The 18,063-nt window shown below is 41.2% G+C and overlaps 1 protein-coding gene and 1 long non-coding RNA gene across 32 annotated transcripts in view; one reads left to right on the top strand and one right to left on the bottom strand.

Annotated features, from left to right (window-relative positions):
• Nucleotides 1-11,360, top strand: part of TRPM3 (transient receptor potential cation channel subfamily M member 3) — a 903,691-nt gene extending 892,331 nt beyond the window's left edge. For 20 of the 30 annotated variants that reach the window (XM_015437271.4, XM_015437270.4, XM_015437269.4 and 17 more), the window contains one exon: nucleotides 7,688-11,360. In XM_015437271.4, the coding sequence (XP_015292757.3) occupies nucleotides 7,688-9,140 (1,453 nt within the window). In that variant the 3' untranslated portion in view covers nucleotides 9,141-11,360. The remainder of the gene's footprint in view (nucleotides 1-7,687) is intronic. The other 10 variants (XM_045374341.3, XM_074017646.1, XM_045374342.3 and 7 more) reach the window with 2 other exon arrangements.
• The window catches only part of LOC135967469 (uncharacterized), a 130,050-nt gene that overhangs the window by 64,045 nt on the left and 47,942 nt on the right, over nucleotides 1-18,063 (bottom strand). The window lies entirely within an intron of this gene.

Genomic DNA, 18,063 nt, shown 5'->3' with positions numbered 1-18,063 from the left:
TCTTGTGAAATGTCTGTTTTAACCTAGAATCAAGACTTAATATTCATTAGCATAAAATTTTTCTTTATTTTTTTCCCTTTAGCTCATTATTTCAGCACCTCAAGTAATTTTGGATCCTGATTTTTTCATCTAGTATATTAATTTTTCATCCTATGCACTTTAGGCCATCATTTGTTTGATAACCACACTTACTATATCTTTGACATAGCTCACCAAAATGTTCACAAGCACAGATCAGGTGAACCAAGTCAGAGGATCACTGCATGACTCCAGAAAAATATCTTTCATGACATCAGCTCATTGCTCTACCATCTCTCCTTTGGTTAATTAGCCAGCTAAGTATTCACATTTCTCCAGGTGGCCCAGGATGTCAACCTCCTGGCTAAAATCACAATGTACATCACATATATTTTGCATCTATATCAATATATTGGTCTTGATTATCAAAAAAGGGGCAAGATTAATAATGATCTCATGCAGTCTCCTGTTAACCTTATCTTTCTCAAGCAATCAAAAAATACCATCTGTTTAATTACCTACTACTGAGCCATTTTATAATGCCGCCCAGAATTTATGTCAAATTTACATAATTTCTAGAATCTAGCAATTTTAAATATCCGGATAAGTTTTTTCTATCTCCAATTTCCTGGCATTTCTTTTTATTTCCCATTGGTTCTTAAGGGTTACCTACATTTTCTGGTGATCACAGTAGGGAGTTCTTTTCGGGTTCCTTTAACCCATTGAAAGCATACTTCAAAAAACAGTGACTTGTGGGTGGCATCTACCCACATGGGGCTGTTTTGCTGGGCTTGCAGTGATTGTTAAAATTCATCCTGAATATGTCTTTGGACTGGGCATGCTCTCCACTGCCACAGAGTGAGTCCCTGCCTCGATCGTCTGACATCCTGCCTGCCTTACCTACACTCCTGATCTGCCTGCCTATAGTCATTTAATTCCCAGACTCTTGATTAAAGCATCCAGATCATCCACCATCACCCCACCTGCCAGGCTTCACTTGTCAGAAGAAGTTTGAGGTTTGAATTTTCTCCTTGATGGCAACATTTAAGCAAATGCAAGGATTTAGCACTATTCCTAGTGTCATCTTTTAATCTAGTATTCTTTCCCAAGCCATTAAGTTTTTTGCCGTTTCTCATTTTGCCTAGATCCAAAAAGTGATAGAAACATGGCTATTAATAGTATATTCAAAGCCAAGCACATAAAGACAAACATCACATGTTCTCACTTATTTGTGGGATCTAAAAAATCAAATCTATATTAAACTCATGGACATAAAGAGTAGAAGGATGGTTACCAGAGGCTGGGGAGAGTAGTGGGAGATTGGAGAGGGGATGAGAATGGTTAGTGGGTACAAAAAAAATAGAAAGAATGAATAAGACCTACTCTTCGGTAGCACAATAGGGTGATTATAGTCAGTAATAACTTCACTGTATATTTTAAAACAAAGAATATAATTGGATTGCTTGTAACTCAAAGGATAAATGATTGAGAGGACAGTTACCCATTTTCCAGGATGAGCTTATTTCCCATTGCACGCCTGTATCAAAACATCTCATGTACCCCATAAATTCATACACCTACTATGTACCCACAAAATTAAGTTAAAAAAAGTCAGAAAAAATAGTACATTCAACTTATAATTTTTTATAACAATGGCAGAGAGAAATGACTTAGGGATATGAAATTCGTAAGTCATATTTTTTTGAATCAGTGTAAGCCAAAAAGCTGAGCTTCATCCACCACCCAACATATCTTTTTCCGAAGCTGATCTTTGGTCTCTCTGTTAACCAAGTTTAAACTTAACTTGTTTCTCTTTTTCTCCCCAGAGTTAATGAGAAGGATAATTAACCCAAAGGGAAGGGTAGGTGACCCTAAAGGACTTAATAATTCATAGATTAGATATCAACCTGTGGGTAAGCAAGAGTTTGCTTTAGCTATTCTGCATCATTGCCTTTGATTTGAAACCTTTCCCAACAGGATTGAGTTCATGAAATATGGGATTGCTTTTGCCCTCATCCTACATGCACCCCACTGCCAGCACCAGGGGATGAAGGAATTTTAGAATAGGCATGGCCTGCCAATACTTTGTTATTTTACCTCATTTCCTTTCACCACATTTCAAGGTTATCAGAAAAGAAGATAAGGTTCCATAAAACAGCATAACAATTCTTAAGAAATCGCATGTGGAAGTCAAAATGTTCTGTGCTGCTAGAATCTTCTTTTGAATGCTGTTTTCCTCATCTCACTGGCTGAAGAGGCTAGTCATCATCTTAGCTGCGGTTTTGCACCCACCTATTGGGCCTCCTCTCATGGCCACCCAATAGCTTTCCAGCACCCTATTGTGTCCCTGCTCTGATCACCACTTGAATTATTCAGAAATGAGCCATTCGAGGTCTGGAGATATGAAAGAGGGAAATTTCTATAAGGAGTTCCTCTCATAGCATCTCTTCCTCTCTGCAGTGCCTCTTTTCTTCTTAGTCACTTTAGGAATCTGTCTCCTTAAATTATCCACAAGTTTTTTATCATCCATATATATCTCCATTTTTATCCCCCAAATTCTTCGATCAGTATCAGTTCTCAGTGACTACAATCATGACTCAAAACTCTTGGTGTATACCTCAGGCCTGTTTATATCTGTGACACCTGCCCAATTACATTGAAACTTTGTTTTGTTTTGTTTGAGACAGGGTCTCACTATGTCACCCAGGCTGGAGTGCAGTGGCGCCATCTGTGCTCACCACAGCCTCAGTCTCCTGGGCTCAAGTGATCCTCCTACCTCAGCCTCCTGAGTAGCTGGGACCACAGGCATGGACCATCACACCCAGCTAATTTTTCATTTTTGTAGAAACCGTGTCTCCTCATGTTGCCCAGGCTGGTCTCAAACTCCTGGGCTCCAGTGATCCATCTGCCTCAGCCTCCCAAAGTCCTGAGATTACAGGTGTGAGCCACTGCACCCAGCCTCAAAAAAACTTCTTAAAGATTAAAGGAAGGCCAGGTGCAGTGGCACATGCCTATAATCCCAGCACTTTGGGAGGCCGAGGCGGGTGGATCACCTGAGGTCAGGAGTTCAAGACCAGCCTGACTAAGACGGAGAAACCCCGTCTCTACTAAAAATACAAAATTAGCTGGGCGTGGTGGTACACGCCTTTAATCCCAGCTACTCGGGAGGCTGAGGCAGGAGAATTGCTTGAACCCAGGAGGCAGAGGTTGTGGTGAGCCGAGATCACACCACTGCACTCCAGCCTGGGCAACAAGAGCGAAACTCCGTCTCAAAAAAAAAAAAAAAAAAAGATTAACGGAACCAGTCTAGTTATGAAACAAACATAGGAAACCTTGACTCTAGGACTTTTTAATTCTTTTATAACCCGTATGTCAAACCTCTCTCAGTTAGGTCCATGACTTAAGTGATCATACATTTAAATGGTTGGCTTGTTTCACACCCAGAATTCTGGGAGAAAATGGAGAAAATAGTCCATTATTGTTTTAGTCAAGTCTTACATTTCAGCCCATCTCAGAGCCCACAGTAGAGTTAAGGTTTGACAAGAATAGTTGCTTGGCCCTGTTCCAACAGGCCTCCCTCCCCTGGTTCCACACCCTGCAATCATCCTTCCTCACTCTTGGGGCTCTCACCACGTACCTTCTCTCTTTCCCTGAAGAGACTCTTCCCCCTGTACCTCCTCTGCTTTCTTCTCATCTCCTTGGGCTACTCAGTTTCTGTGTCCAGTTTACTTAGTTTCTGTATCCAGTTTACTGCCTACGTTCAGGCAACCAGGTCCTGGCTCTGGACCAATGCTGAGTGTGGTGGCTTCTGCCTGTAAAAATCCCAGCACTTTGGGAGGCTGAGGCGGGTGATCAATCACTGAGATCTGGAGTTTGAGACCAGCCTGGGCAACATGGCAAAACCCTGTCTCTACAAAAAGTACAAAAATTAGCTGGGTGTTGTGGTGCATGCCTGTGGTTCCAGCTACTCAGGAGGCTACAGTGGAGGATTACCTGAGCCCTGGGAGGTCGAGGCTACAGTGAACCATGATCACACCACTGCACACGAGCCTGGGTGACAAGTGAGATCCCGTCTCAGGGAAAAAATAAATAAATAAATACTAAATAAAAGGAGGCAGGATCTCCCTATGTTGCCCAGGCTGTCTGTAGTGCCATGGTGTAGTCATAGCTCACTGCACCCTCAAACTCCAGGGCTCAAGCCATCTTTCCACCTCAGCCTCTTGAGTAGCTGGGGCTATAGGGACACACGGCTTTTTAGGTCCTGACTCGTCTGTTATGTGTTGGTGCATCAGCTCTGCCTCTCACCTACAAATTTTCTCTATAGTGTTAGATCCTGGGGCTGAAGGTCAGGGGTGGGATGTGGACAGAGAGGACCCCACAGCACAGGCCATGGCAAGGAGCTACTTCACAGCACTCAGACCAATGACTACAGTTAGGTCAAAACAGCAACTTCATCTCTGTCAGGACCAACCTCGTACACACTGGGCTCCAGAGAGAAAGGGAGAAGGAGAATAAAACTACCCTGCTTCTTATTACTCTCCTAGCACTAGAGAGCTAGTGAGACCCCAATACCTAAAGTATGTTAAACAAAACATCTCATGCTACAGAAATGCATGATCTATCCTCCTCTGGACTTAAATGAACAAGTATTTTATACACTTAAAATGTATTGGCCAGGCGCAGTGGCTCAGGCCTGTAATACCACACTTTGGGAGGCTGAGGCGGGAGGATTGCTTGAGCCCAAGAGTTCAAGACCAGCCTGAGCAATATAGTGGACCCCACCTCTATAAAAAAATTTTCAAAAAATTAGCTGGGCATGGTGGTGCTCACCTATAGTCCCAGCTACTTGGGAGTCTGAAGCAGGAGGATCACTTGAGCCCAGGAGGAGGTCGAGGCTGCAGTGAGCCATGTTTGCACCACTGCCTTCCAGCCTGGGTGACAGAGTGAAACCTTGTCTCAAACATAAATAAATAAATATAACAGATTGCATTGTAAAAAATTTAACTACAGTACTTGCAAAATCAAACTCCATAGGCTAGATAGTGAAAAAGTAATTGCAAGTCTATGAGACACATAAACTTGTTATTTTAAGTAATTTAGTTTCTTGGGCTATGTTTATATGACAAAATGAAGTGAAAGAGGGAAAAGCTGTGTTTTCCTTCTGAATTAGCTGTGTCAGCTTAGTGCATGGCGTTGAGTTTGCCAGATACAGAATAGCTCAATGGACAAGTCTTCTGGGAATACACCTGGGTATGGTGGCAGAGTGTGCCTGGCCCCTGAGATGTGCTGGGTTGGTCATGGGGCAGCAGGAGGGAGCAAAAGAAAAAGTGACAAGCAGGGCTCTTGAGGGCAGGCTGGGACCTTTAGTTGGGTGAAGGGAAGCTGAAGGATAAAAGCAGAGTAGGGGTGGCGGGTTCCTGAGAGAGGCAGAAATGTGCCCCAAGGCAGAGGAGTCACACCCCCATGCTCCTAGCTAGCAGGAAGGGAGGTTTTTAAGAAGTCTATAGGTCTCCCAGAGATCCACATGCCTCTTGTATTATATAACCTGCTTCTGGCATATGAAGTGTATGTGCTTCCCTAATAGAAGTGATGCTGTCATTAAAACCTCACAACCACCCCCACAGACCGCAGGGACCCAGCCTAATTCCCACATTCACTGTGAAGCATATTGTGTAGCCATGGTCTTCCTGCAGCAAGTGCCTTAAGAATCAGCAAACGATTTACTTTGCATATTGGAAGGATTGGAAAACGTCACTTTAATCCTCTCCAGAAAAGTTGTGCCTGGGTCTCATTTAAATTCACCAAAAGGTTTGTCTTTGGACATTTAAAAGTGAAAGTTTGAGCTCAAATTGTAACTTGGCTTTGGTTTGTCCTTTCCAAGTTAATTTGAGCAAGTGAAAAATAAGGTATGATTTTATTTTTAATATGTGGCCTCTGTCTTAAATAAATGGCCAGGCAGACTGAGTGACAATTGAAATCAAGTTCATAAATGTCATTGACCCATTTGTTGACACCTGGCAGGTATTAGGTTGACCACATAGAAATGAAAACAGGAATATGAGACAAACCATGCCCCTAAGAATGTCCAGGGTTCACACCTGTGATCCCAGCACTTTGGGAGGCTGAGGCATGAGAAGCACTTGAGCCCAGGAGTTCAAGACAAGCATGGGCAACCACAGCAAGCCTCTGTCTCTACAAAAAATTTTAAAAACAGCTAGCATGGTAGCATCCACCTATAGTCCCAGAACTAGGGAGGCTGAGGCAGGAGGATCACTTGAGTCTGGAAGGTTGAGGCTGCAGTGAGCCATGATCACACCATTGCACTTCAGCCTAGGTAACAGAGTGAGCTCTTGTCTCAAACTAACAAAAGGCAGGGCATGGTGACTCATGCCTGTAATCTCAGCACTTTGGAAGGCCAAGGCAGGAGGATCACTTGAGCCCAGGAGTTTGAGACCACCCTGGGCAACAAAGTGAGACTCCCATCTCTAAAAAAGTTAATTTAATTTAATTTTAAAAAGAAAAGAATTTCCAACGGGAGGATAGAGAGTTCTAGCAATAACTGTAATATAAGGCATCTGTGATCAGCTAACCAGAGAGGGAGAGACAGAGAGAGGAGTAGAATTGACTTATTGACAGATACTGTAGTGTTTACAACAAAATGCTTTATGCAATCTTGGTTAAATTCTTGATTTTTGCTTTTCCTTTATGAATGAAAGGATTGGATTAGATTAGATCAATCCTGGATGCCTCAGTAACTAGGCCATATTAATTCCTTTAGAGACACAACCTTCTAAAAAGATGATCATGAATAACAACAAAAATTATTGTATAAATGCAAAATAAAAATAACCCCCATCCATGGAATACAAATTTTACACGTGTATTGCAATAAAAATAGCTAGATTCTAAAATTTCATTGCAAAATTCTGGGTAAAATCCTCAAAATGCAACATTCTCATTGTGTGGGTGACCCTGATAAGCCAACAACTGAATGCTTAGTTAGGTCATTATGCCCTGCCTCAAACCACAGCTAGGCCAGGGTGGACTTGGCCCCACTCAACTTCAATAAGGACTGTTCCATTTTAGTGCCTATTTATCAGGGTTGTGCATTCCATTTCATTGAGGGAAAGGGGGATTGACAGCTAAAAAAAAAAAATCACTGGGGAGGCCGAGGCAGGTGGATCACGAGGTCAGGAGATCGAGACCATCCTGGCTAACACGGTGAAACCCTGTCTCTACTAAACAAAATACAAAAAGTTAGCTGGGCATGGTGGCAGGCACCTGTAGCCCCAGCTACTCGGGAGGCTGAGGCAGTAGAATGGCGTGAACCCAGGAGGCGGGGCTTGCAGTGAGCCGAGATTGCGCCACTGCACTCCAGCCTGGGCGACAGACAGAGCGAGACTCCGTCTCAAAAAAAAAAAAAAAAAAAAAAAATCACTGGATTAGATAATCTCTAAAGCCTCTTCTAGCTCAAAAAGATTTGAATTCTGGGATTCTGTCGCAGCATCAATGCCATACTCTCCTCCCCAACCCCTCTTGACACCTGTAACCTGTCTTCCCTCTGGGAAGACAGCATTTGAAGGTACCAAGGTCAGGCAATATCCTTGCTCTCTAAAGCCCCAGCAGATGAACCAGGCTGAGTGACTCTTATTCTCTCTTCCTCACACAGGGTGGAGAACATGTCCATGCGGCTGGAGGAAGTCAACGAGAGAGAGCACTCCATGAAGGCTTCACTCCAGACTGTGGACATCCGGCTGGCACAGCTGGAAGACCTCATCGGGCGCATGGCCACGGCCCTGGAGCGCCTGACAGGTCTGGAGAGGGCTGAGTCCAACAAAATCCGCTCGAGGACCTCCTCAGACTGCACAGACGCAGCCTACATTGTCCGCCAGAGCAGCTTCAACAGCCAGGAAGGGAACACCTTCAAGCTCCAAGAGAGTATAGACCCTGCAGGTGAGGAGACCATGTCCCCAACTTCTCCAACCTTAATGCCCCGTATGCGAAGCCATTCTTTCTATTCAGTCAATATGAAAGACAAAGGTGGTATAGAAAAGTTGGAAAGTATTTTTAAAGAAAGGTCCCTGAGCCTACACAGGGCTACTAGTTCCCACTCTGTAGCAAAAGAACCCAAAGCTCCTGCAGCCCCTGCCAACACCTTGGCCATTGTTCCTGATTCCAGAAGACCATCATCGTGTATAGACATCTATGTCTCTGCTATGGATGAGCTCCACTGTGATATAGACCCTCTGGACAATTCCATGAACATCCTTGGGCTGGGCGAGCCAAGCTTTTCAACTCCAGTACCTTCCACAGCCCCTTCAAGTAGTGCCTATGCAACCCTTGCACCCACAGACAAACCTCCAAGCCGGAGCATTGATTTCGAGGACATCACCTCCATGGACACTAGATCTTTTTCTTCAGACTATACCCACCTTCCAGAATGCCAAAACCCCTGGGACTCAGACCCTCCGATGTACCACACCATTGAGCGTTCCAAAAGCAGCCGCTACCTAGCCACCACACCCTTTCTTCTAGAAGAGGCTCCCATCGTGAAATCTCATAGCTTTATGTTTTCCCCCTCAAGGAGCTATTATGCCAACTTTGGGATGCCTGTGAAAACAGCAGAATACACAAGTATTACAGACTGTATTGACACAAGGTGTGTCAATGCCCCTCAAGCAATTGCGGACAGAGCTGCCTTCCCTGGAGGTCTTGGAGACAAAGTGGAGGATTTATCTTGCTGCCATCCCGAGCGAGAAGCAGAACTGAGTCACCCCAGCTCTGACAGTGAGGAGAATGAGGCCAAAGGCCGCAGAGCCACCATTGCAATATCCTCCCAGGAGGGTGATAACTCAGACAGAACCCTGTCCAACAACATCACTGTTCCCAAGATAGAGCGCGCCAACAGCTACTCGGCAGAGGAGCCAAGCGCGCCATATGCACACACCAGGAAGAGCTTCTCCATCAGTGACAAACTCGACAGGCAGCGGAACACAGCAAGCCTGCGAAATCCCTTCCAGAGAAGCAAGTCCTCCAAGCCAGAGGGCCGAGGGGACAGCCTGTCCATGAGGAGACTGTCCAGAACATCGGCTTTCCAAAGCTTTGAAAGCAAGCACAACTAAACCTTCTTAATATCCATCACAGGAGGCTCAAGAATCCAGCCCTAACATTCTCTCCAACTCCAGCTTTTCCCCCTTCCTTGAATCATACCTGCTTTATTCTTAGCTGAGCAAAACAAGCAATGTTTTGGGAGGTGTTAACTCAAAGGTGACTTCTGGGCCACAGATCAAGAAAGCATTTGATCTGACCCAGTGCCAGACACAGGGGATTTAAGGCATGTTCACACTTGCTGGGCAGGGAGGGGGAAGAGAGGGAGAAGGAAGGGTTAGAGATGAATGTATCCACAGTCACGGCAGAAAGCCATGAGAGCAGGGGAAACAAGGGGATTCGAGCACGCTCCATGCCAGGAGGCATCTGTTGATTTCTGACCGTTATCAAGAGTTGTAGGATGCAGGGCTAAATTGCGAAATAAAATAAAATAGCCAGCGTACACAATGAGATATTCTAAACTTCCATTCTGTTTTCTTTTCACATTGGCTCCATCACTGGTGACTGATGAAGAGCATCCTCTTTATTCAGTATAAGCCGGCAGCAAGCAGTTCTACCTAACGTCCCACATCCTTCTCATGCCAACACTTCTGTAATTGATCATTATAAAGAAAAAACAAGGTAACAGTCATAGTTCACCTGTCTCTTATCTATTCACTTCTGGTGCCACAACTGTTTATCCTTTTTTGAAGAAAATAAGGGAACAGAAATGCCTTTTTGTATTGCAGTCGAAATGAAAGAAGAGTTGATGTTTAAAAAAAAACAAAAGTCAAGTGATTTATTATATACAGTGGGCGTTCAAGTCTAGTCAAGCAAGCTCAGGATGAATGTAATTAAATAATTTTATATTTTTTAATTTATTTTGTATCTCACCTGTCATCAATGAATTCATTCAATGAATATGTAATATTGAACTTAAAAAAAAAAACAGTGGACAGAACTAGCCTGAAATTGCCATGTGGGATGTTCTGTTCTCACCGTTCATGTCGTGTGTTGTGCTGCTGTGTGACCGTCATCATTTGCATGGCTCCACCACATCCTCCTGAACACCTCCAAGACATAACCGCCAATTTTTCACACCACTCATCACATGACCATTTTGTATATGAATATATGGTTATATGTGGATATTTTCATACCTAGAGTTTTGCCATCTAATCTGAGCTCAGCATAAATTTAATTGGAGTTTTTCAAGGGCTGGTATCTTTTCTATGGAAATGTTCCAAAGTACTTTTTAAGGGAGTTTCAAAACTATAAATAACCTTAGATTTGACTGGGAGTTTGGTATCAACCCAAAGCCATCAGTTGCAAGCATACCATGAATATTTTTCTTATAGACAGAGCTATAAAAAAAGATACAGTAGACCAAAATAGAAAGCAAATAAACCATATAAAGAGTTCTATAGTATATGCCACTTATACACATGTATATGCATTTATGCAGAGACACATATTTATATATGAAATAAACAGACATAAAGAGCTTTCTTAAGAGGCTTGGACTTTTCTATCACCTTGAACTATAATCAAAAGATTTTCTTAATATACGAGAAGTCCCATTGAAAGAGTTCAGTATACTATTAGACCAAATGTTGAGATTATGATTTTTTAAAAATTCCTATGACTTTTTCTCATATCAAACTAGAGTTGTCAAAATGACTCACTGCTTGCCTTCTGCCCTTTTTTGTCTGAAATCACTCGCTATCGGGACATCTTATTTATTCTGGATTTTCCTAAACAAAGTTTTTACACCAAGTACAATCTGAATAGACATGCAACTTTAAACCAGCTAGTGTTACAGACTCTAAAGTAAAGGCATAATCTTCTAGATCAGAATCTGGATTGGAAGTGGGATAAAGAAATCTTGACCCCAAATCTTTGGATTCCTATTTGGCTCATTAATATTTAAAAAAGAATAAAGCCTGTAGTTCCAGCTACTCGGGAGGCTGAGGCAGGAGAATGACGTAAACCTGGGAGGCGGAGCTTGCAGTGAGCTGAGATCTGGCCACTGAACTCCAGCCTGGGCGACAGAGCGAGACTCCGTCTCAAAAAAAATAAAAATAAAAATAAATAAATAAATAAAGCCTTTAAGAAAAACAACCTATTGTTCCTGGCCTGAGGTACTACCTGGTTCTTTTGTTTAATTATAATTGAAAACACCAAGTTTGACTTCATTTTGTGAAATCAAGTAAATACATGGCCTTTAAATATAAGATAAAAAAACAAAATAAAAACTCTTCTGAATAAGCAATTCAGGTATAAGACGCGTGATGACGTCACATATGTAAAAAATTAATTCCTTTTTCATTCCTTGGCATTTAGGTGAATTGGTAACAAACACCCAGACTCCCTTATTTACAGCTGTTCTAGAAACACTTAACATTTTATTGGGCCCCACACTGGCTATTTCCCTCTCAGCAAACATGTACTGGGTCTGAAAATAAATCAGTTGTTCTTAAACTTCCTTGAGTCGTGAATCCCTATGAGGATCTGATGATAACTCTAGGCCCTCTCTCCAGAGAGAAAAAAAAAAAATGTACATACATGCAAAGTTGCAATATAACTTGAAAGGGTTCATGAGCCCCTGGTTCCATATTGACTGATAATGAGGAAAAGGAACCATGTTTGTTCATAGTTAATATAGTTGTAACAAGCACTTTACATTTGAGACCATCTCTCTGTGATTCTCAGGAAGGCCAAATCTCAGCACCAGAGTTTGAACCAAGATTTTGTTATTTTTGTTCTTTAAATTAGATGTTGCCAATTTAATGCACTTACATCCTAACGTGTTGATGATTTTAAGTATCAAGCACAATCACAATGCTGAAGGCTCCCTGAGGGGTCTATAGAGGAACCCAAGAAGGAGATGAAAGCATTATTCATTGACATCAAACAACTCCACGGCCTCATTCTGGGCCAGATTGGAAGTGAGGGAAAGAAATTTTGAGCGCAAGTGTTTCCATTCATTGTGGTTTCAGAGGGAAAAATATAGGAACTGGGAAACTAAATACTCAACAGTCCTGATCTTGCAATTACCTGATTCTTTTGTTGTGCATGAAAATTAAGTTCTAACATCTGTGAAACGTGTGAAATATATAAGCCAAACTTAAATGACTGTAGACACAAACTGTGTAACTTCCATGAGCCATTTCCTTCCTGTGCACATATATGTGTATTATTTTTCAGTCCATTTCCTTCCATTTCCGGGTTCTCTGTGCACCAATGTGGCATTGATTCTGTGGCCTTGTGCAGTCAGCTTATGCTCAGCCCATTGATTCTACCACATCCCTGATGGAGGGGACATTAATTACCTGTCTTTGTGAATTAAGCAGTTTATGAGCAGCAAGTTACTGAGGACCGTAAATAAAGTCATAGAGAGCTCAAGGAAGTAATAGCTTCGGTTTAATCATCTGCTTCAAAGGTGCCAATTTTTATATACTACTATATGTAATGATTTGTTCTAAATCGCTTGTTCCTTTTGAAAAAAAATTTAAGGATGTTTTATGAAAATGACCATGGAGGTCTCCTGCTTAACCAATATACTTTATATTTATAGTTAGAGGACCCCTCCTTGATTGATTTGAATGAGGAGCTGGAAAGCTTGAGTACAATTGTCATGACTAGTTTGTGTTATCTCTGCAAGCCAAAAGGTATATTAGCAGTCATAATACAGCACTTTACAGAACTGGACTTTTTTAAATGTCTGAGTTTCCAGGTCTAGGATATTATTTAGCACTTTGAAAGTTCCCCTTTTAAAATATATATATAAGAATAATCAGATGAGAAAAATGTACTCATAAAAACACAAAATGTGTTTCTTCTGAATGTTTCAAATGTATTCTAAAACATGGTTTCTATAGATAATATTATGGTAGATAACTGGATAGTACTTTTCTTTTTTACTTCCTGAGTCTGTACAGTCTAATCTTCCTGAATGTTTGGGCTGTTTAATTTCTTTAAAGATGATAAATATTATCCAGTCATCCATCATGCTCTATCTATAGGCTATACCATTCGTATGTTGGGCAATGCTGTATTATAAAACACATGTAAACATGTATGTAACCCATGTTTAACCCAGCATAGTTGTAGCATGTGGTTGTATTAATGAACGTTACAGGACAGCTTTATAATCATTTATAAATCTGTAACATTCAATAAAGAAGCACATGTTGCAATGATTAATTATGTTCCCAATTCCATGTTATTTAGCATCTTTGTGAACCGGGCATTTTTGTTCCTGATCTGCTTGATGCTTTTCATGTTCCTGTAGACCACTGTAAAATATGTGTGTAAGCTGATGTATATCCTCCAATGAGTCCTGCGAGCTGTGGTAGGCAAGTTGTGATTTCATGAAAGATGAACTGGCATGTTATGCAAAAGACTATATGACAAATGAACTTAAAATGATAATTTAAACTCCAGTTGAATTAGCTGTTTGTTTACATCTGCCAACCCCATGCAGAAGCAGTGTACAGTATTTTATAAATATGTTCATTTAGTAACACTATGTTGTTTCTAGATAAAGTGATGCTAGTGTGTAGGTGGTTATATATTTGGCCTAGATATTGCATTATAACTCACTATCCTTTAACAATAACAGTGTGACAAATGAAGTAATCTCTCTCCAAACCCGGTCTTAATTTTGTGTGGACAAAATGCATGTACTGCTTTATGCATTTCTTTTGACTTTTCTAAGGCACTTAACGTTTTACTATTGCCTGCTGTGACGCTTAAGTCAGTTAGGAATTCACTCAAACAGTTGGGCTTCTTACTATGGGGATTATGTTCAGTTTTGAAAAATTAAAAACAAAAAAAAAAGTAACCAAGAGATTTTTAAATTCTTTTTTTAAGCACTGAACAAATAATATGAAAGAAAGTATTAACTGCAGGTTGTATAGCCATGGGACCCAGAGATGGTAAGCCAACACCTCTTGGGTGTGCCAAGGTCTAGGTGTTGTGCATATGTGATATATGCAAGACACATTTCTGATTCTTCAGAGCTACTGGGTGTAAATTGCTAAGCCAGAGATGAGAGCGAAAAGTCCATTTGTGATAGTGCAGAGGTGTGCAGATCGCTGTGAATGTGTGATCCAATGATATGACAAGAGACCTCCCTCCTTGTCTGTGGCTTCTTCACCTTGGGGGTGAGCCTAGCCTGGGGGTGGGAGGTGTGTGTTTGGGTGTCTGATCAAGCACTGGGTGATTCTAAAGAGTTTACTCTTTTAGAAAATCACTGTTACTAGAAGCCATTCAACTTCTGGAAAAGAGAGGAGCCAATCTGCACAGTTTTGTAACTGACTGCTCCTAAAATGAATAGAGAAAACTTTCCTCTCAGCCTGCTTTCTCTTCTTTTTACAAGTTGGATATTCTGTCTCTCAGATTGGAGTCAACCAAAAGAAAGGCTGTTTCCAATTAAGGAAAAGCAATTTTTTTCTTTTCTTTAATTCCTCTCAGAAGGTAGTTGTGCTATCTTTTCTGTGATGATTTCCTTGCACACATCACTGCTAATGAAAGCAACATGTGACTGTTTCTACAGGTCATCTAAGAGAGGATTTTGGTGACCAGGTAATCCAGATGGCAATAAGAGTGAGGCGAATTTTCCCTTCCTTACCTTACCTAGTCTACTGGCCTCCTTAAACCTGCAGGCCCCTGTGCATTTGCACAATGTTTGTGTGCTGGGAACTGAAAAGACATGTGTATGGCTAGAAGTCCATAGGCTTTGTAAAGAGTGTCAGTGCCAATCAGGACCCATGCCTTTCTCTGGAAGAGGCAGGTGGCTGAGGCCTGTGGGGCAAAGGGGGAAATTCAGCCTCATGCCTGGATGTGTGACTTTCTTTCTGCCCTCTACTTGCTTCTCTTCTCTTAGTCCAAGACTAGCTGCTTTTTCACCAGACCAACAGACCTTGCCCCATTACCTTTATACCTTGTTGACCCTGGCACAGTAAGCTGAAACAGCGGCCACTTGGAAAAAGCCAAACATTTAGACTTTGTCCCAGTCCTGATCTTCCCATCAACGTAGCCTCTTCCTGCCTCTATCCTGGCTGGTGTTCACATTGACCTCATCCAATTTTTGCCTCTCTAAATCTCAAGAGCCCTACACATCTTCACCGTGGCTTCCCACACACACATCATTAAAACCAGCCATCTGCACATAGATTGAGAGGCTGCAAATTCAAAGATGTGTAGGGACCAGATCGAGAACACACAAATGTGTGAATTGGACTGGTGAAAGTCAACAGAAGAAGTAGGGTTTGTGAGTAAGGCATGAGAGAATACACATCCCACCACAAAGACATTCAAATTCAGCTTTCCAAACGCTGTGCTAGCCAAACAAACATGTCTGCCAGCAGCATTCGGTCCCAAAGGCAATAGTGTGGAACCTCTGATTTAAAGCCAACAGGATCAGATTCTTGATTGTGACTTGGTGAGTGTACACACAAAATACACTGAGAACTGAGGTCGGGGGGAAAGAAACTCACCTTATTCAGAGTTACTCTTGTTCTGAATGATATAGGCATGTATATTTGTTAGCCACATAATTCTAAACTTGAACACAGAATCTTTGTGAGAGAGATTCAGAAGAAGAGTACTATAGCATGGTATGAAGACTTACCTGCTTCCTGTCACTACTGCATCTGACCTGAGTTTATATTGCTGCTACCGCTGTGTAAAAACAGTACGTGCAGTATACTGTACTCATAGCCATTTCATAACATAGGACCTAGACTCTCATTTGTAAATGTTCTAACCCTAGTTTATAATGGGGGAAATTATTCAGATATCATTTTTAAATTAATTCCTACAAATACAATCGTTTTGAAATTGGGTTTGCTAAATACATATACATCTTTTCCTTCTTTGTGTATGGATAGACCATGGTTTGCATATCTATCGACACTATAAATATATATAAATCCTTAGCAGAATTGTTCTTTTTTAAAGGTCTATTATTGGATTCACAATGCACTTTGAGCTTGATTGTTTAGATATATAATTCAGAGCAGAAGTTGGCAGATACCACGGGAAAAACTTTCTGAAATTTCTGTAACAAATGTTTTGCAATAAAAAAAAAAAAAAAAAACTCAGTAGTTTAAAACATGACTTGGACTTCCTTGTGCACTTATTTGCTGCCATCTAATCTTCACCATCCTCATGCTAAGAACTTTTGGAGTAGAGATAAATGCCTAGGGCTCCACAAATTACTTGTTCTAGTGAGCAGAAGTTGCAAACTGGTAGCCGGTGGGTCATATCTAACCAGCAGGAATAGGTTATCATTAGCCAGCACAATTTTTTTTTAATTTGAAGCATTTAAAAATTGAGGCTGGGCACGGTGGCTTACTCCTGTAATCCCTGCACTTTGGGAGGCCAAGGCAGGAGGATCCCTTGAGGTTAGGAGTTCGAGACCAGCCTGGCCAATATGGTGAAACTCCGTCTCTATTAAAAATACAAAAATTAGCCATGTATGGTGGCTTAGCTACTCTGGAGGCTAAGATGGGAGTATTGCTTGAGCCCAAGAGGTCGAGGCTGCAATGAGCCAACATGGCGCCACTGCACTCCAGCCTGCCTAGGCAACAGGTCAAGACCCTGACTCAAAATAAATACATATATACCTACATACATACATAAATGATATATTTCACATTTAATTCCAGATTTCTAGCTTCTTCCAGCCTGGGCGACACAGCGAGACTCCGTCTCAAAAAACAAAACAAAACAAAAAAAAACCTGAAGATCTGGTAATATGAGACCTGTGTTTTCATATGACAATAATCAGCTGAATCATGGCATTTTGGGTGCTCTTTTAGAAGGAGCCTGTACTCTCTAATATACCACAGTCCCCACCATTCTCTGTCTCTTACATTTAGTTCCCTTTACTCAGAGCATTATTTGGATGGCCCCTATACGCACTGGGAGGATGAAATTCAGCCCATAACAGTGGGTGAATTTGTGAGTGGAAATGTAGCGGTCTTTTACAATTTTAATTTCTTTTAAGGTAAAAGAATCAGAATACAGGAATCAACTGGAAACAACATATATGTTGGTCAACAGGAGAAAATAACTGATTAGGATACATGATTAAAAATAAAGGTCATTGCTATATTATTAAGTCTATTTAAAAAGAAGTACAGAGAAGCATACATGGTCTGTGTCTCAGTCCATTTGGGCTGCTATAACAAAATACCTTAGACTGGGTAATTAATTTATAAAAGGAGAAACTTATTGCTTACAGTTCTGGAGGCTGAGAAGGCCAAGATCAAGGCACCAGCAGACTCAGTGTCTGGTAAGGGCTTGCTCTCTGCTTCACAGATGGCACCTTGCTGCAGCCTCACATGGAGGAAGGGGCAAGGGAGCTTCCTTGTGCCTCTTTTAAAAGGACATTAATCCCAGTCGTGATGTTGAAGCCTTCATAACTTAATCAATTCCCAAAGATCCCTAATACTATCACACTGAGTATTAGTTTCAAACATGAATTTTGAGGTGACACCAACAGTCAGACCATAGCATGTTCTAATATCAATTTTTGTAAAAATTAAACCAGGCATATAGATATGGATATATTTGTATATGAAGAGTAAAAGTCCAAAAGGATATCACAAAAGAGAATAAAAGTTTTGCAACAGAACTTTTTTTTCCCAAAAATTCAAATGCTGTATAAGGGCAACCTAAAGTGACCTAAGTAAAGTTAATTCAAGTATCACTAGACATCAACCAGGAGGATTTTCTTTGCTTTCTTTCTGCTCAGAAACCTATTGTAGGTATTGTGACAATAATCATAAGCCCTATAATGGCAGGTCATCTTCTCCAAGGTATAGTAAAGCTGGAATAAAAGAAAATAAAAGTGGTAGCAATGATTTAACTATTAACGTTGGGAAATTATAATTTTAGGCATAAATATAATCAATGCCTTTTGAGCAGCTACTTTGTTCTTCTAGG

This window comes from Macaca fascicularis, chromosome 15 (assembly GCF_037993035.2).
Source record: "Macaca fascicularis isolate 582-1 chromosome 15, T2T-MFA8v1.1".
NCBI classification, from domain to species: domain Eukaryota; kingdom Metazoa; phylum Chordata; class Mammalia; order Primates; family Cercopithecidae; genus Macaca; species Macaca fascicularis.
This window is presented reverse-complemented; position numbering and strand designations above follow the sequence as displayed.